Source organism: Callorhinus ursinus, unplaced genomic scaffold (genome assembly GCF_003265705.2).
Source record: "Callorhinus ursinus isolate GAN/ISIS: 27379988/994484 unplaced genomic scaffold, GSC_fseal_2.0 scaffold178, whole genome shotgun sequence".
NCBI lineage: Eukaryota > Metazoa > Chordata > Mammalia > Carnivora > Otariidae > Callorhinus > Callorhinus ursinus.
In genome coordinates, this window is record NW_027397240.1 from 1 (window position 1) to 19,000 (window position 19,000).

Here is a 19,000-nt window from a genome sequence, read left to right on the forward strand (position 1 = left end):
TAAGCCCCCACCAATCTCCTATGTAGGGCTGGGGCAGGGCAGAAGGAGCACCGACCCATACTGTGGGGTCTGGCCAGCTTTCTGGCGCACCTGTGTCTGCCCTTACAGCTCTTCCTCTTCCCTACGTCCCTTCTACAGATAGGCCCTTTGTCCCTGTTCCACCCTCTGAAGGACACGCTGGAGCAGACACAGCCGGCCATGCTCCGAGGAGCCCGGGTTTTTCTTTGGCAGAAGAGCTCTGCGTCCCTCAGTAACGGCGGGGCCGTGTGAGTACCTGGCCAGGGTGCGAGGTGCAAGGAGGAGACAAGACTCCTGGTTTCTCCCCCTCCCAGAGGGGCTCCCTGTAGGCTGTGCTGCAGGACATGAAGCCCTCAGGTCCCATCACCACTTTGGGAGACTGGCCTCTCTGTTCCACCCCGTGCCCACCTCCCCCCAAATGGTTCCCCGTGGATGCTGCCTGGAAGCTAGTCCAGGCAGGCTGGTGGAGCGGTCCATGGTGGACTCCAAAGCTAATTCCCGAAACGTTACACGGGTTCCTCTGATGGCACTGAGATCAGTGGATTCAGGCAGTCGGTGGTTCCCACTGTCACCTCCCATTGTGCGTGCCCATTTCCCTTTCTGGTGAGGGGCCTCTGCCTCCGCTTCCTCACTGCCCGTTGAGAAATTATTTGTTTCGACCCCATTCTGTTGACGGCCTGTGTGTGTCTAGTCTTCCTAACTCCTCTAAGACATTTTTCCTCAGATCTCCACTCCAGTAGTGATTTCTGAAGCAACTGTATTTTGTTTACAATTTGGTAACATCCTTGTTACCTAACCCCTAACTCTTGCCACAATAATTCTTGGTAATGAACCACCCAGAACCAAGTATTGCGAACTAACAGTCACCTACCTGTCTTGCACCGTGTGTCGATGAGGGGTGGTAGCAGGCAGTCTCCTCCCAGCCACCCCCCTCAGGGCCAGCAGGGTCGCAGTTCTGCTAACACCCTCTTGGCTAAAGGAAATCATTGGCTGAGCCCAAATAGGGGGGCCTGTGCTCTGCCTCATCCCGCAAGGGCTAAGGTGTGGGACCTGGTACCAGACTGGGCACAGCATGCATGTTTAGGGCTCCTGATTTCCTCCTCATCTGTACATGTTTGGACGTTCTTTTCTGCAGCCTGGTTGTGGGTCTTGGACTGTTAATCAGGTAGGTTTTACTGAGTACTACACTGCCCCTAACATAGGGGTCAGGGCTTGCTGTGCACCAGGGTAGACAGGATGTCCGCACTCTGCGTCATGCATGCTGTGCACATGTGGCATCCCACTACTCCTGGGAGACCCTGTCTAGGGCCGAGGGACCTGCTGGGTGTCCATAGACCAGGAAGCGTTGGGCCCAGACCTCCCTCAGACTCATGTCCGGGGGCCCTCTCTGCCCATCTGCTCTTAGCCCTGGCACTGGGTTCACATCCCTTGCTCTTTGGCCACTTGAGAGCCTGTACGTGAAGGGCCTCATGCATCTGGGCTGCTTCTAACCCAGAGTAGAAGGGGCCAGTATAGGTTTCTGGCAGGTTGGACCCAGGTCCTTGGTGGGCATTCCATGGCCCACAGACCTCTGAGTCAACAGCACAATCCTCTCTTCTCTACAGACAAACCCAGGAGAGTGGCATCAAGGAGTCTGTTTCCTGGTGTACTCAGAGGACCCAGGAGGTACCCTATGAGGCAAGGACACCCCTGGAGCATGGCCACTCTACAGAGAAAACAGTGGTGCAACCAGGAAAACTGGAGAGGGCTCCCAGGGCTGGGGAGTCAGGCTGGGGATGGGGGATGAGATAAGGTTTGGGGTGAGACAGGGATGATGGGAGATGACAGGAATGTGGTGGGGAGCCCAGGATGGGGGAGAAGGTGAGAGTGGGGTGGGGGCTGGTGTGACTGCGGGCTGCTATATGCCCAGGCTGTGGATGTCCAGATGCAGAGCATGGCCCTGAGAGGTCCTGATGGGGAGCCCCAACCCGGACTGGAGAGCCAGGGACGAGTGGCCTCCATGCCTCACCTGGCTGCAGAGACTCAGGTGGGTGGTCTGGGAGGGTCAGGGTCATGGGAGGGTGGGGGAGTGAGGGATGAGGAGACCTGGTTTGGGGAGGGCTTGTGTCCCGCGTGAAGGCTCCCTACCTGCACTGCACCCTGGACACTGTCAGCCCTGTTGGGAGCTCCCAGGATGATGGTCTCAAGAGGTGCAGCCAGAGTCCTCGGAGGCCTGCCAAGAATCCCCACCACCCACCTGTGCTCAGCCTCCTGCTGTGGCCCTGGGACTTCCATCTCCCAGCCCAGTGTCCCTGACCCAGACTCTCCCTCTCTCTAGGACATCCCTCTCCCACGCCAGCCTGCATTGCCCCCTCCGGCCCCCCCGCCATGCACACGGTGCCTCACAGCTTGGTCTTCCCTTTTCCCCATCGATGCTCTGGGGATGACCTGCCCTGTTCTTTTTTTTTTTTAAAGATTTTATTTATTTTATTTGAGAGAGAGAATGAGAGACAGAGAGCACATTAGAGGGGGGAGGATCAGAGGGAGAAGCAGACTCCCTGCTGAGCAGGGAGCCCGAAGCGGGACTCGATCCTGGAACTCCAGGGTCATGAACTGAGCCGAAGGCAATCGCTTAACCAACTGAGCCACCCAGGCACCCGACCTGCCCTGTTCTTTCTCTGGACTCTGGAGGCAGGACCACCTCCATCCCCTGCTCCTTCGGGGATGCTTTGAGTACCGAGCAGGAAGCTCCAGGGCAAGGAGGCTGTGGGCCCATTCACAAGGACTCAGAGAGGGGCCTGCAGACCTGAGGCTGTGTCAGGGGGCCCTGCTTTCACCTCCTGGGATGGTGAGGGGCTTTAGAGGAGCATGTCCTCCAGCCGGGGACCTTTAGTGTTTGTCTGGGGCTGGCCCTGTCCCTGCCTCCTTTTGTGGTTCCTGGTTCTGCACATTCCAACTGAATTCATTCTGTAACTTGTCTCTGCCTCCCATTGGTGGTGGCTCCTGCCCTCTTCCCCTTCCTGAGCCAGGCCCACTGGGCCGCCAGCTTGAGGACACCGAATGGAGGATGTGGGTCAGCTCCCCTTGGAAGGTCCCTTTCCGCAGGTCCTGATTTCAGCCCAGGGCAGGAGCCCCATGGCCCTGGCCCAGCAGAGCCATCACACGCAGCCACCCCTCAGTGTTCTCCCAGCCAGGCCCGCAGCCTCCCTCTTCCTGGCATCCTCCCTGTCCCCCAGGGACACTGAGGCCAACAGTTCTCTGGGCCCCGCTGGCAGAGACGGATAGCACCTTGTGCAGTGTGCTCTGCGAAAAAGGGTGGGCCTGGGTGGGGAAGAGCTTTCTGGGGAGAGGGAGGAGCCTGGTGGTTCCTGAACCCCAGACCTTCAGTGCCGCCCTGGAGCCTGCCCCAGGCCCCTCTCTCAGACTGTGTGCCAACCCACATCCCTCCCGCAGCCGGCCCCCAACGCCAGCCCCATGAAGTGCTCTATCTCCACACTGGCGCCCCAGCATCCCCACGTGGCTCATCTCTGCAGCACTGCCCTGGAACGTGCCCCAGCCAGCCAGGCTGCACCCCATTACCACCACCGCTGCCATCGCTGCAGGGACAGGAAGCAGAAGTCCTTGGAGAAGGGGCCTAGCCTGTCCGCAGACACAGATGGCGGTGCGTGCGGGGGTCCCTCCTATGGCCAGGGTCTGAAGCATTCCTTTCTGTGCCTGCACCATCCAAACGGCCTGAATAGGGGGCTGTGAGTCCCAGGTCTGGGGACCAGGCAGGATCACTCACGCACCTCATCTCTCCCCCTGGGCCTCCCTGCTGGCCCTGGGTCCGGATTTGGGCTGGGGGTCTGACTCCCTACCTGGCTTGCTGTGCTGACTTCCCCTCTTCCTGGCCAGCACCCAGCAGTGCTGCAGGGCCAGGCCCACCCCCGAGAGAGGGGCCCACAGCCTGCCGGACAGAGCGCAGACAGGAGCGGGGCCGGTCCCAAGAGCGGAGGCAGCCCTCTTCCTCTTTCTCGGAGAAGCAGCGTTTCTACTCCTGTGACCGCTTTGGGGGCCGGGAGCCCTCGCAGCCCAAACCCTCCCTCAGCAGCCACCCCACATCACCAACAGCTGGGCAGGAGCCAGGACCCTCGAGACCAGTAAGACAGGACCCCCCTCACTGCCCCTCCTTACGAGCCTCCCCACCATGCTCCGAATCCTCCTTCATGTCCTGATTCCCAGGCTCGAATCTGCGCTCCCCCCCTCCTTGCTCCATTCCTCCTGCACCAGCCCGATCCTCCCCTCCCAACTGCCTTGGACTGGCCTCTGGTCTCCCTTCTCCCTGAGCTGTGCCTGTCCCTTTGTTACCCACTGTTCCCCAACCACCTCCCCAGGCCTACCGGCACCAGCGACTTTCTCCCCTCCACCACACACCCTACCGGTCCCCTCCCAGGGTGCCTGCATCTCTCCATGCCTCACCCCCCACCTCCATGGTTCTCACCTGCATTGGCCTCTGGTCTGGGACTTAGTTTTTTTTTTTTCTCTGTTCTACTTTCTTGTAGGGTGGTGGTTCAGTGAATGGGAGCCCCTTGTTGTCAACATCCGGTGCTAGCACCCCTGGCCGTGGTGGGCGGAGGCAGCTCCCCCCGACTTCGCTGACCCCCCGTCCCAGTGTCACCTGCAAGACGGCCAACTCTTCGTCTGTCCACTTTGCTGGGGCACAGACCAGTCTCCCCACCTTTTCCCCAGGCCAGCTTCACCATGGCCTTCCGAACACAACGCTCTGCTCCAGAGAGACCCCCTCAGCCAGCCCCTGGCTGCCGGCTCTAGGTTCAGCTCTGACCCTTACTTGGGACAGCGTCTGGACTGTGAGGACACTGCCCGCACCCAGCCCGAGGACATGCTTACCTTCGAGGAGGCTGCGGTCACCAACTCAAGCCGCTCCTCCCGGACTTCCTGTGAACTCTGACTTCCCAGTCGCACCACCTCTGCTGTGTGCCCAATGGCTACCACTGCACTCTGGGGCTCAGCTCCGGCGGCGAGGTTCGGCAAAGCTACCACCATCCCGACCAAGACCACTGGTGCTAGCCGAACCTCCACCACGCCTGCTCAGTGGGCGCGTTCCAGCCGATGAGTTTTATCATCCATGCTGGGGTCCCAGGGACGCGCAGAGGCACCGAGGCAGGGGTAGCAGCCCCTGGGAGGAGGGGCCCCGCCTTTGGGGCCAGCTGGGGGGAGGCCCTGCGGCTCCCCCCCACCCCCCGCCCCCACCTCCTCTTTCGTGCTGGACCAATTCCTAAAGCCCTTTCGGAGAGGACGTGGCTTTCTGTCCCCTTGTATGCTGCCTGCCTGGGTCTCGTACCACAGACCCTACACAGGAAGTTGCTGCTTGTGTTGAGTGGGACCCTGTCAGTCTGAATCCTGTGTGATGGCTCCCAGCGTCTAGGGCGTGTGCCCAGGCCACTTTTAGGAGGTCTGGATTTGGTAGAGACCATCCTTTATCCACGTGTGTGGTACGGAGCCTGGCATGTTTACACACCTGGCCAGATAAGACAGAGTTGATGGTCAACAGCAGTAGCCTCGGGAGCCCAGCCTGTGGCTCCGTGCATTCTTGCCGGCGCCCACAAACACAAACACATCCAGTGTGGCTCTTTGTACCTGAAACAGCAGGTGGACACCAGAAGTACACTCACACACTCTCTGTCCTCTCCCAGATGCTGTCAACCTTGACAGGGAACAAATCTGGAAAACATTCTTGCTGTTCGTTTTCGTTTTTAATCGAAACACCCTTCCCTCTTTTGTCAATTCCATATACTTGATCTAGAAAGAAGAGAAAAACAGAAAAATGGGGGAAGAAAATAGTAACAGAACTTAAAAAAAATTCCAACGTGTAGGAAGCTCTCAGCTCATTGGTGTGTGTGTGTGTGTGTGTGTGTGTGTGTGTGTGTGTGTGTGGTGTGTGTGTGTGTGTGTGTGGCTTGTGCGAGGAGATGCTGTTGTGTCCAGCCTGGGTGGCCCCCCAGCTCCCCTGGCTTCTGCTGCTCTCAACCAAGTGCCTGACTTCCGAGCCCTCTTGTGCCAGGCTCCTGGGGGCGATGACGTGAAGCCTGTGTGAAGCGTGGGTGAATCCTTGGAACTGTTTCCAGTTCCAAATATCAACCAAGTAGAAAGCTGGTGTCCATGGAGAACACTCATATAACATCCAGTGGGACGGTTGTAGTTGGAAACGAAGCGACCATTTCCCTGTTTTCCTCCCACGAGTGGAAGGGTTTCCTGGGAAGCCACAGAGCAGTGTAGAGCGTGTCCTTGTATGGGGTGTTTTCAGTCTGTACTACATCTGAATCTCAGGGACGGGATGCCTGCCAAAAAGGGCGTGGTATCTGTTGTCATGAAAGTTTCTTTTCAGATAAGGCCAGAGAGAGGGAAAGGTCGTGGGAAGAGGGAGAGGTGGGGGAGTGGAGTTGGACCCGGCGGGCAGGAGGGAGGGCCTGTGTCTGTGCAGGTGCGGGCACTGGGGAAACCCCGACTGAAATGAGGCCAAAACTCGGAGGAAGCAATGGGGCAAGGAGAAGCTTGGTGACTGAGGCTCAGGTAGGAGCCATCTGAAGCCCAGCACGGTGGCACAAGACATGGGAAAGCAGGAAGCGAAACGGAAATCCAACCTCATGGCCACTGTCAAAAGGGAAACACCGTAGGTAGGAGGCTGTGCATAAAATGCCGGGAGACCCTTTGTTTCATGAAAAAAGGAATATTTAGACGATTAGATTTTGGTGCATCCTCCGTGTTTGGAAATGTCAGATATCTCTTCGCTGGATCATTTGAGTGTTCCCATTGCCGGTTGCCCCATGACTCACCTTAAAGAAACTTGGCCTGTGACGTCTGTGTGCTTTTCTCTATGTGGAGGTGTGTCCCAGTGAGTGGATGTCGTTAACCCATAGGGCTATGCAACAAAAGACACACATTCAATGGAAATAAATCACGTAAGACCACCACCTGTTCTAGGGTTTCAGCATGATTGTGACCAAACCATTTTATAGAATCTCCTTACTGGAAGGCACAGCACTCTGAAACTTTAAGATTACAGAGTATTTTACTGCAATAGGAAATAATAACTTGAATGGTATCTCAGACTCTGCATGAGATAGCTCTGTTCCTGTTGCAAAGCAGAAGGATGTGTATTTTGATACTGATGTTTCATCTCTGGCCCATGTTATTGTGAATGTATCCATTCTGTGCAGAACCACAGCTGCTTCCCAGGCCATGTGGGTAGAGAATCGCTGTTCTAGCCCCACACAGCCTCACCAGTCTGTCTGGATTCTTCTAGACACTGGAATTGGTGAAAACTACAGGGAGTGGGGGAAGAGATACTGTGTCATGTTTTCCTGACTTTGGGTTTTTTTCTGGATCGTCTCTTCTCAGCTATCATATGTTTCCACTGAGATCTCATAGTGAGTTGCCAAATTTGAAATGCATTAACCAGTTGTCTGGATCTGGACAGTCAAGCAGTGGCTGTAGTTTGAATAAGTTATGTGTGCATGTAAAATATATACATATATACATATATACGAGTATGTGCATGAAATGTATATCTTCGTACCTTTTGATACAATGTACTCATTTGTTAATTTTTAATTATATTTGATATAAATCAAAGGTTTGTTGCAAAACTTTATATTTAAGAACACTGTTAAAAACAAAACAAAACAAAAAGTAGTCCCAACCATGCAACACAACTGGGACCTGCTTTAAAACAATCCTGTGATTGATGAGTTTGCTGCCTGAGTAATATTGATCACCCAGACTTTGGATTTTGCTATTGTTTCTACAGTGACATTTGGTATGAATCAATTTCCTTGGCTTGAAATAAAACTTAGCAAAAAATCAAAACAAACCCCACCATGCTGCTGGGTGATATATGCAAGAGGTGTGGGAGTCAGCAACCTGTGCGTCCTCAGGAGGCAGGGCCACCTCCATGTGCATGTGGGCAGGAGTGCAGAGCTGAGCAGCCCTGGAGAAAATAACCCCCTAAAACTGATTTGGGCCTGTTCATGATGCAAGTGTGGATCCGCCTGAGAATCTGGGTGGGTTGGGGTGAGGGTCATGGGCTGGGGTCAGGGCCAGGGTCTGGATCGGGGTTAGGTTTAAGCATAATTGGCTTTCTTCCCCCTCCTCCATCTCCCTGGGCCTCCAGGGTAGAGAGGACTCACCCAGGGTCACACACGAGTCAGAGGTGAGCTGAAGCATTGGTTTTCTGCCCTTGACTCCTGGGCTCAGAGAGAAGAAAAGTGAAATGTCCACCTGATTCCTGACGGTTTGAGATCCAACTCCTCCCCAGTCAAGGGTTATAGGGGGCCTCAGAGGTTATACAGGGTTCTTCCGCCCTCCCACCTGGGAAGGGTGCTGCTGGCCCCACTCTGCCTGGGCAGCCGCAACTTCCAGCACGGCCCCACCCCACGAAGGCACTCTGTAGACACGAATGGATTCATATAGGACTGACTGCTGTGGCCTCCCCGCCCCCATGTACAGCCTTCTTGCGGGCTGTTGGGACCCCCTCCCCCCGCGGCGCTGGCTAGATCCTTCATTCCATCTGAGTGATCGGCAGGAAACAGGCAGTAGACAGGACAGCCCTTGTCCTCTGACCATCCAGGGAGGCATCTTTGGCCCTCCAGCTCAGGCCAGAAAGGGTCCTGACAACCCCCACAGCCATTACTGAGCTGACTGTGTGCTCCTGGCAGTGTAACAGGCCCATGGGCAGTGTAGACAGCCCCACAGGATGTTTCCATTCCCAACATCTGTGTGGTTGAGACAAGTGCTTCCTCCTTCACAGTCCCTTAACCCTCCAAATGTTGGATGTGGCCCTGACCACAACAGCCATACAGCCATACAGCAGACTGACCCTGCAGTCCTTTGGCCTCCCAATTGTGATGTAAACCTTTGACATACGTATTTGCTAAGAATTAAGGTTATGGGAGTAACTGTGTCTCCCAGCAGGCAGTTTCTCAGTGAGGCTGCCTGGTTTCAGAGAGTCACATGCATGATTCAGGCACTGTGGGCCCCAGAAAGTCTGCCATGTGTGGATTTGTGGTGTGGAATAATCCTTGAGCCTCCCACTATTTCAATGAGCGATACTTTCCTTATCATACTCACATTTGCCCTCTGTTCTTCATAAAGGAGAGAGAAGAGACTGGAGAATGGCCAGTTTGTTCTTTGGGGAGGAGCGATTAATGTGGGGGTCAGGTGTGAGTCCGGGGCTCCTTCCTCCCAGGGAGAAGAGTGAGGTCTGTGTGCCTTCCAGTCTCTGAGATGCGAGGATACAATATCCAAGGCAGGAGCCTTGAGTTTCCTGCCAACAGCAAAGTTGCTTCTTCAGCAAGTGGGAGAGCGCCTTGCCGTCATGGGAAAACAGCAAGAGCACTGGATGGGTGGCTTCAGTCCGTGACCCTAACTAAGTGACCCCTTCCTTCCTTGGGCTTCAGATCCAAAGCCGTGCAGTCAGTCACCAGTGATGCGGAATCTGCTGCTTTCCCAGCCTGGCATCTCTTCTCACGTCCAATTCCAGCACCTCAGCTTGCCTTTGGGAACCCCATGTCACCTGCCTACCATCCAGACAGTTCCAGAGGGCAGGCCCCACTTTCCACCCACTTCAGAGATGGGTGTATGATCCAAGTTTACCCAGCCCCTTGCTCTGTTTTCTGGGTGCTCTGATGGCTTCAAGGATCAGAGTGTGACCCAAGCTGGGCCAAAGACACTTAAAGCCATTACTTCACGGAACCCAAGGGAAAGAGAAACACTTCCCAGTAGAATGGATGGTGAGTGGGTGTCACCCTGGAGTTGTGGGAAGCCCCAGATAGAATGAGAGAGAGTGTGCCTATGAATGGGGCCACCCAGATCACTTAGCAGCATGGAGGGTTGGAGAGGGTCTAGGTCACATTGTGAGAGTGTGAGCCTTTGGGCCTACCAGGTCCAAACCCACTCTTGTCTCTTACAAGTATTAAGGTATTTCTACCATTAAAAAATATTAACTTCTTTTACTTTAGTAAGTGTGTCCAGTCTCTTGCCATCCAAAAAGGACTAGGTGACACATCAGGATCCACAATCCCTGAGACTCCCCGTGCCCAGTGTCCTCGCTGAGAAGGGTATGGCTGGGGGAGAGAAAGACAGTGAGTGGGGTCGGATCTAAGGGCAGCTCCAGAACAGTTCTGTCCCTGTTCCTTTTCTGTTCTAGGAGAGGAAAACCCCAGAACAGTGAGAGGAGAACCAGCTGTAAGATGAGGCCCTGGATGGCTAATTGGTTTGCCTGTTTTTTCCTTATTTTAGTGTCCATTTTATTATTGTGCATTTTTATTAGGAAATCACCCATTTCCTCTAGTCTTCCAGTCTGATGCAATAGGTTTCCCTTATTTGACCTTTAATGTCTGTTTTTTTTTTAATCTTATTTATTTATTTGACAGAGCAAGAAAGCGAGAGGGAGAGCAAAAGCAGGGTGAGCAGGAGGGAGAGGGAGAAGCAGGCTCCCGCGGAGCAGGGAGCCTGACGTGGGGCTCGATCCCAGGACTCCGGGATCATGACCTGAGCCAAAGGCAGATGCTTAACTGACTGAGCCTCCCAGGTGCCCCTGATTTCTCCTCTTTTTCTAGTTTTCTACAAAATTGTCACAATTAGTGAACAAATATTGATATGTTATTTTTAGCGGGAGTCCATATTTTATTCAGGTTCCCTCTGTTCTAACTTTTCTCACTCCAGGATCCCATGCAGGGCACCACGTGACATGTGCTCATCATGTGTCTTTAGGCTGTCCTTGGCTGTGACAGTTTCTCAGACTTGCTTTGTTTCAGTGACCTTGGCAGTGTTGAGGAGGACCGGTCAGGCATTTTGAAGAAGGTCCCCCATTGGGATTTACTTGTTTTCCTCTTGATTAGACTGGGGTTATGTGTTTTGAGGAAGCAGATCAGGGAGGTAAAGTGCTTTGTCATTACTTTACACCAAGGGAACACTTGTCACTGTCCATGTTAACGTTGGTCACCAGGCTGAGGCAGCATTGGTCAGGCTTCCCCACCAGGAAGTTCCCTTTTTCCATGTGCAGGAAGACAACTGCCCTGAGCCCCCACTTTAGGAGAGGAGAGTTAGCTCCATTTACTTGATGAATGGTTGAGTATCTACATCTATTATTTGGAATTCTTATAGGAGAGGTCTATTCAATCCTGCTTATAAAAAGCTATGTAATTTGTTAATAAAAAGGCAACAAAGTAATTTAAAATATCCCAATCCCATTGGCTTCATTGAGCAATTCATGAAATAGGCAGCATCCCGTTTAGCAAAAAGAAACGGGCTCCTTTGAGCTGCAGGGAGGGAAAGGATTTTAAAGGCAGAGAGGGCATTGAAAAAAAGAAATTACTAGAAAAGGATGCACTATTTTAGGCAATGTCCCCCTCCTAAGGGGAACAGAAGGGGCCATTCAGTTCATTTTCCAGGTTGACCGGTTAAAGTTTATGTGGAGGTGGGGGTGTGTGGAACTGCAGTTAGGTCAGGTAGTAATTCTTGGTTTGCTGGCTTGGGTTTCTTGACATAAGTGACTCCATTTTGGCCCTGTGGTTTGTTTTTAAAAAATCGTTTATTTGGGGGCACCTGGGTGGCTCAGTCGGTTAAGTGTCTAACTTCAGCTCAGGTCATGCTCTCAGAGTCCTGGGATCGAGCCCCACGTCGGGCTCCCTGCTCAATTGCGGATCTGCTTCTCCCTCTTCTTCTGCCTCTCCCTTCTGCTTATGCACTCTCTCTCCCTCTCAAATAAATAAATAAAATCTTAAAAAGAATCATTTATTTTTACCAGCGTGGGTACCAGTGTAGATTTTGTTCCAGCACCTCAGTGTTTGGTCGCTGGCTAATTCCTCCTTTGGTGATGGAGAGCACTTTCCATTGGCTCCTGCTTTCCATTGACATCATTCCATCTCTGTGGCTCTTTTCTTGGTACTACCTTACTTTCTGATACGTCAAGATTATCCTGGCTCCTATAATTACTGTCCAAGATCTAGCGTCAGCAAGTTCTTTAAGGAGCTCTGGTTAGTAAAGAATGGTATTAAAGTCTTACACGTGGGAGCTAAATGTCCATGCTCAGTGGACAATGCAAGGCAATATATGTCTGTATTCCCACCTATGTCGATATACCTAATGATAAAGATTTCTATGTGGACCCGTCTGTGTCCATATTAAGCTAAGGATGAGTTTATACTGATGTCTCCAACATGGTCCGCCACCACATGGAGATTGTGATCTTCTCCCTTTGCTAATCTGTAACTTCCTACTCTAACAGTGACAAACCTGGTACTCACCACCGGCCCTTTATTTAATTCATTGCTCCATTCCAGATTACAGATGTGGTGTTTTCAGAACTGTTAGCTACCACTCTGATGGCAGAGAACTTTATCAAATAGAGTCCACTGTATACGTACAGTACATTTATTCTTTAATCTACAGATTCCATTCATTTCCAAATTTACTTAGGTCAGCACCTTTTGTCATACAACCTACAGTGAGGGGTTTTCTCCCCCATATGTTTCCAATACAGTTAGATTATGTGTCGCGTTCTGTATTCCATTGAAGGGGTGGAAGAAATTGTGCTTGGTCCACGGTTCTAACCGCGGGATGAAGAAAGAAATTGACATGAGACAGATAAATAGGAGAAAAAAACCTGAAGTGCAGTGATGTGCACATGGAGACCCAATAATGAACCTGAGGTCTAAAGAAATGACCAAGGAAGCCACGTTTTATACTTTTTGGACAAAGAGAAACTACACCTGTGATGAAATCACAGGACAAAGAAAACTTAACCTTGGGAGCTTCGATTAGTAAGGAATTCTAAACAAAATTTGGGCTGGGTTCGTAAATTAGTAAAAAGTAACAAGGGTTGTTTATACAGCCTTATGGGCTCCAAATCTCCCATCTCTGTTGATGTTGAAATCTCTTTACCTCCTGGTACAGGGATATCTTCACATGGGAGATTGATTCCCTTTCCAGGGGGACAGAGGAGGGTCTAAGTGTCCTCATTGCATAGGCTGTCTCTTAAGTAACTTTTATTTAAAATGATCTGTATGTCAAAGTGGCAGATTTGGGGCAGCCTGCCCTTGGCCCGCACACCATCCCGTGACACTCCCACATCCTAAAGAACTTACTTTCAGTAGATTATTATTTACTCTTTGTGATGTAGAAATATTTGTATTTTTTAAAGATTTTATTTTAAGTTCTCTCCACACCCAACATGGGGCCCACATTCACAACCCCAAGATCAAGAGTTGCACTCTCCAGTCCCAGCTAACCGTCCACAGCTGCACAGAGAACTACACCAACTGACTATGATTGAAGACAATAAGGAAAATAAAGACCATTCCTTACAAAGAGGAAGAGCAACTTTCATTTTTTCCTTGAAGAATGAAGTTGGTGGATTTATAAAAGCACTGAAAATCTTCCAGGAGAAGCATGTGAACCTGTTACATATTGAGTCCCGGAAATCAAAGAGAAGAAACTCAGAATTTGAAATTTTTTTGACTGTGATATCAACAGAAAACAATTGAATGACATTTTTCATCTGTTGAAGTCCCATACTAACGTTCTCTCTGTGAATCCACTAGACAATTTTACTGTGAAGGAAGATGGTATGGAAACTGTTCCTTGGTTTCCAAAGAAGATTCCTGACCTGGACCATTGTGCCAACAGAGTTCTGATGTATGGTTCTGAACAGGATGCAGATCATCCTGGCTTCAAAGACAATGTCTACCATAAAAGACGGAAGTATTTTGCAGACTTGGCTATGAACCATAAACATGGAGACCCCATTCCCAAGGTTAAATTCACTGAAGAGGAGATTAAGACCTGGGGAACTGTGTTCCAAGAGCTCAACAAACTTTACCCAACCCATGCCTGCAGAGAGTATCTCAAAAACTTACCTTTGCTTTCTAAATATTGTGGATACCGGGAAGATAATATCCCACAATTGGAAGATGTCTCAAACTTTTTAAAAGAGCACACGGGTTTTTCCATCCGTCCCGTGGCTGGTTACTTATCACCAAGAGATTTCTTATCAGGTTTAGCCTTCCGGGTTTTTCACTGCACAAAGTAAGTGAGACACAGTTCAGACCCATTCTATACCCCAGAGCCAGATACTTGCCATGAACACTTAGGTCATGTCCCCCTTTTGGCTGAACCTGGTTTTGCACAATTCTCCCAAGAAATTGGCCTGGCTTCCCTTGGAGCTTCAGAGGAGGCTGTTCAAAAACTGGCAACGTGCTACTTTTTCACTGTGGAGTTTGGTCTCTGTAAACAAGATGGGCAGTTGCGAGTCTTTGGTGCTGGATTACTTTCTTCTATCAGTGAACTTAAGCATTCACCTTCTAGACATGCCAAAGTAAAGCCCTTTGATCCCAAGATTACCTGCAAACAGGAGTGTCTCATCACAACTTTTCAGGATGTCTACTTTGTATCTGAAAGCTTTGAAGATGCAAAGGAGAAGATGAGAGAATTTACCAAAACAATTAAGCGTCCATTTGGAGTGAAGTATAGTCCATACACACGGAGTATTCAGATCTTGAAAGACACCAAGAGCATAACCAGCGCCATGAATGAGCTGCAGCATGATCTCAATGTCATCAGTGATGCCCTTGCGAAGGTCAGCAGACAGCCAAGCATCTGATGCTGAGAGTGTGAGTGTCAATTAAGAGGCCTGTGGGTCAGCTCCTGCTTTTCTTGAAGACGTGGTTGAGGAGGGACAGCCTCCAAACAATATTCTCTACTCCTATTCCTTAATTAGTCCTTTGGAAATTTGTGCCTGAATACTGTATACCACTACCTATTATTTTTTTGGTAACGGCTTTAGTGAAATATGATTCATATATCACACACAAAAAAATGGGTTGCATGCTCCACCGACTGAGCCAGCCAGGTGCCCCAAAAGGTTTGGGTTTTGACAAATGCATAGTGGTAGTTATAAATCATGAAAATGTCATGGAATTCACTCGCAGATCCTTATATCATCTCTAGTTTTGCCTTTTCCAGAATCTCCTACAAATCGGGTCACTCAGTGTGCATCCTTTTCAGACTGGATTCTTTCACTTAGAAAAATACATGTAATGTTCATCCATGTGATTGCATGGGGTGATGGTTCATTTCTTTTTATTGCTGAATAGATTAACAGGAGAAAAACAAGTCAAAGTTTAATATCATGCATATGTCCTGTATTCATGGGAGATACCCAGAAAAATGGAGTAATTCTTTGAAGTGGCCCAGCCCTCACCCTAAATGCTATCTTCAGCTAAAGACCAAAAGATTTTGGGTGGTGGGAAGGCCAGTTAAGGGATGTTCTCAGGTGAGCACAGTAAACGAGGGTATGGTTGTTACACAGATTTAAGTCTGTGCCTTCTCTTTTGGTAAGAGTTTCTTGAGATTTAGTAATTCTGTTCCTGATACAGAGCGAGACAGGCTTACAAATGGGGCATTCCTTTATAAGTGTACATTTCACTCACCAAATGGCAACTTTTACCCAGTTTTCAGAGATTCTCCCATGTCTGCCGTTTCTTAAAATTAATCAGCCCAAATATCCCTTGTGCCAAAGAGGTATATTTTGCATGGCATATTCTGCTTCCTTCGCATGGATGCACTTAGTTTGCTTATGGATTCATTTATGGAAGGACATCCTGGTTTCTTTAAGTTTGTAACCATTATGAATAGAGCTACTGTGCATAACTGCATGTGAGTTTTTGTTCGGAAATAGTTTTTCAAAGCATTTGCTAAATACTAGAAGTGCAATTGTTGGATCTTAACATGAGACTTACTTAGGTTTGGAAAAAATGGCCAAAAGGTCTTCTGAAGGGACAGTTGCTGCCATTCCTCACCTTCCAGCAATTGGTATTCTTGTTTTTGGAGTTTAGTATTTGTGATAGCTGTGCAGTGCTGTCTCACTGTTGTTTAAATTTGTACTTTCCTAATGATGATGTCAAACATATTTTTGTATGCTTATTTTGTATCTGTACATCTTCTTTGTCCAGGCATCTGTTCAGATCCTTACCCATTATCAATTAGGATGTTTGTTTCCTTATCGTTGAGTTCTGATAGTCTTTTGTATTTTTTGAATACAAATCTTTTACCAGATTTGTGCTTTGCAGATATTTCCTCCCAGTTTGTGGCTTGTGTTTTAGTTTTCTGAGCAAGGTCTTTCACAGAGCAAAAGTTTTTTTTTTTTTAAGATTTTATTTATTTATTTGACAGAGAGAGACACAGCGAGAGAGGGAACACAAGCAGGGGGAGTGGGAGAGGGAGAGGCAGGCTCCCCGCTGAGCAGGGAGCCCGATGTAGGGCTCGATCCCAGGATCCTGAAATCATGACCTGAGCTGAAGGCAGACGCTTAACGACTGAGCCACCCAGGCGCCCCACAAAAGTTTTAATTTAAGGAAGTTCATGTTATCAATTTTTTTCATTTGTGGATTGGCTTTTGGTGTTGTGTGTTAAAGCTCATCACTGAACCCAAGACCATGTGGATTTTCTTTTTTTACTTTTTGTTTTTTAAAAGATTTTATTTATTTATTTGACAGAGAGAGAGAGAAAGAGAGAGAGCAAGCAGAAACAGGGGGAATTGCAGGCAGGGGAGAAGCAGGCTCCCTGCTGAGCAAGGAGCCTGACGCGGGGCTCGATCCCAGGACCCTGGCATCACGAACTGAGCCGCAGGCAGCCACTTAACCGACTGAGCCACCCAGGCGCCCCTTTATTTTGATAGTTTTACATTTTTTATTTATCTACAATTTTGGATGAATTTTGGTATAAGTTGTAGAGCCTGTGTCTGCATTTCACTTAATTACATACGGTTTCTAATTAATAGTTTCTACTTCTGGAGAAGTCAGGGGATAATTGGACTCCATTTCAGTTCGAATTTCCCAAATGTAATGGATTCAGCTGGACCCCAGAAGGGACAGGTGCCTCCACGGAACTGAGGGCACCGCATCCTGCACTGCCCCCACCTCCCGCAGGGGGCGCCCGAGTCCCGCCCCGCGACCGGTGCGGGGCATGCGCGCTCAGCCCTCCTCCTCCGGGGCGAGGACAGGTGTTCCAAGGCCTCAGGACCGACCCACTGTGCTGACGCCCAGGCTTCGGGAGGACTTGGGGCCTCAGCCACGGTCAGGAGCCGGCCCCCTCAGGACCCGCTGTGGAGACTTCTGGAGGACGTGGGGCCGCGTCCACGCTGACGGGAGCCGGGCCTCCTCAGGATCCGCTGTGGAGACTTCCGGAGGACGTGGGGCCGCGTCCACGCTGACGGGCTCCGTGTCTCCTCTGGACCCGCTGTGGGGACTTCGGGAGGACGTGGGTCCGCGTCCACGCTGACAGGAACTAGGCCTCCTCAGGACCCGCTGTGGAGACTTCGGGAGGACGTGGGGCCGCGTCTACACTGACAGGGGCCGGGCCTCCTCAGGACTCGCAGAGGGAGGAGGAGGTGAGGAGAAGCCGCCTGAGCGGGGACTGCGGAGGGGGTGCGAGCTCGCAGGACCCCCCGGAGGAAGGGCGCGCTGTGTAGACGCCGGGGCTTTGTGCGCGGTGACGCGGGGTCCCCGTGGTGCTGTGCGCGGGGCTGTCGGTCTCCCCTTCCTGGGCTCGGATCCGCTCGGTGGTCCCGGGGTCTGTGTTTACGCGCCCCTCGGATTTGGTTGCCGGGGCTCCTCAGCCAGGCTGCGGTCAGGCAGCGGACCCCCGCCGCGGCGCTCGTGCTCCCCGGGCCTCGGCCCTGCTTGTCCTCCCCGCGGCCGCACCGTCGGGGTCGGGGTGGGGCTCCGCCTGCGTCAGGAAGGTCGGCGTCTGGGCTTCTCCGGGCTGCGCTGACCTGGTGGTTTGAAGAGGAACCGACTCTGCGGGAAACCCGTCACCGCAGCGCAGACCCTCCCTCTCCACACTCAGACCCCAACCGGCGTCTCCTCGCCGCACGCGGGGTGCTTCAGGGCGTGTTACCCCCGACGGCGACACTGTCCCGCGGACCCACCACAGAACCCGAAGTGAGGACGTAATCCCGGTGCCCACGTTATAACCCAGGCCACGGGCCCACTTCCCCTGTCGCCACCTGCCCCCCGGTCTGAAGCGTCCTTTCCATTCGGATCCAGTTCTTTCTGGAACTGCTCCCGACACGCTGCCTTATTTGGGTGACCTTGGTGGATGTAAAGAGCACGATGGTTCCAGTCTGGGTGGACGGTCGTGGCTTGTAACGGGGGCTGTTTTCAGTGTCCGTCCACGTTGTGACATGCATCGGTCCCTCATTCCGGTTTTCACTGTGACTAAACATAGTCACAGTGACCCCTCAAAACGTGTCAGCTGCACAGTTCTCGGCCTTAGCTGAGTTCCCGCGGTGACACGTCATTCTCCAGAACTTCTTCCTTCTCCCCGAGGGCGGCTCTGTATGCGGGAGACACCAGCTCCCCATCCCCCTTCCCCTCGGCCCCTGCAGCCACATTCTACTGTGTGTCTCAGGACACTTCATGTAAGTGGGACCACAGGGTGTCTGTCCTTCTGTGACTGGCTGATGTCACTCAGCGTGATGACTTCCAGCTTCATGCCGTGTTGTCGCCTGTGTCAGAGCCCCCTTCGTTTTTAAGGCTGAATCATGTTCCGTGGTGTGTACACCACGTTTTGTTTATCCATTCGTCTGTCAGTGGACACTTGGGTTGCTTCCCCCTTTTGGCTGTGGTGAAAAATGCTGCTCTGAATAAGGGTACTTCTCCTTTCAATTTTGGGGTATGTATCTAGGAGTATAATTGTTGAACCATATGGTCATTCTCCTTTGATCTATTTGCGTAAATGCCAAAATATTTTATACATAGCCTGCACCATTTTTCACAAGCAAGGTGTAAGGGTTTCCGTTTCTCAACATCCTTTCCAAAATTTGTTATTTTACTTTTCTTGATTATAGTGATTCCGTTGTGTTAAAAGGACATCTAACTGGTTTAAATCTTCATTTCCATAAAGACTAAGGATGTTTAACAACTATTCATGTGCTTTTCACCAT

At 51.1% G+C, this 19,000-nt stretch overlaps 1 protein-coding gene and 1 pseudogene across 1 annotated transcript; both read left to right on the forward strand.

The window, feature by feature from the left end:
- The first annotated feature begins 1,931 nt into the window (after nt 1-1,931).
- On the forward strand, nt 1,932-7,642 carry LOC112813456 (voltage-dependent N-type calcium channel subunit alpha-1B-like). The gene is made up of 4 exons (XM_073890447.1): nt 1,932-2,044; nt 3,451-3,658; nt 3,892-4,136; nt 7,396-7,642. The coding sequence occupies exons 1-4, from the start codon at nt 1,943-1,945 to the stop codon at nt 7,423-7,425; spliced, it is 585 nt and encodes a 194-aa protein (XP_073746548.1). The 5' UTR covers nt 1,932-1,942; the 3' UTR covers nt 7,426-7,642.
- A 5,680-nt stretch (nt 7,643-13,322) lies between these two features.
- Nucleotides 13,323-14,656, forward strand: LOC141371984 (tryptophan 5-hydroxylase 1 pseudogene; annotated as a pseudogene).
- The last annotated feature ends 4,344 nt before the right edge of the window (nt 14,657-19,000 follow it).

What these genes read in the sequence shown, in the direction of transcription:
- LOC112813456 (XM_073890447.1), top strand. Translation starts at nt 1,943, where the DNA reads ATGCAGAGCATGGCCCTGAGAGGTCCTGATGGGGAGCCCCAACCCGGA. An exon ending in ACCTGGCTGCAGAGACTCAG is followed by an intron (nt 2,045 to 3,450) that starts GTGGGTGGTCTG and finishes TCCCTCCCGCAG; the next exon opens with CCGGCCCCCAACGCCAGCCC. An exon ending in AGCCAGGACCCTCGAGACCA is followed by an intron (nt 4,137 to 7,395) that starts GTAAGACAGGAC and finishes GTCTCTTCTCAG; the next exon opens with CTATCATATGTTTCCACTGA.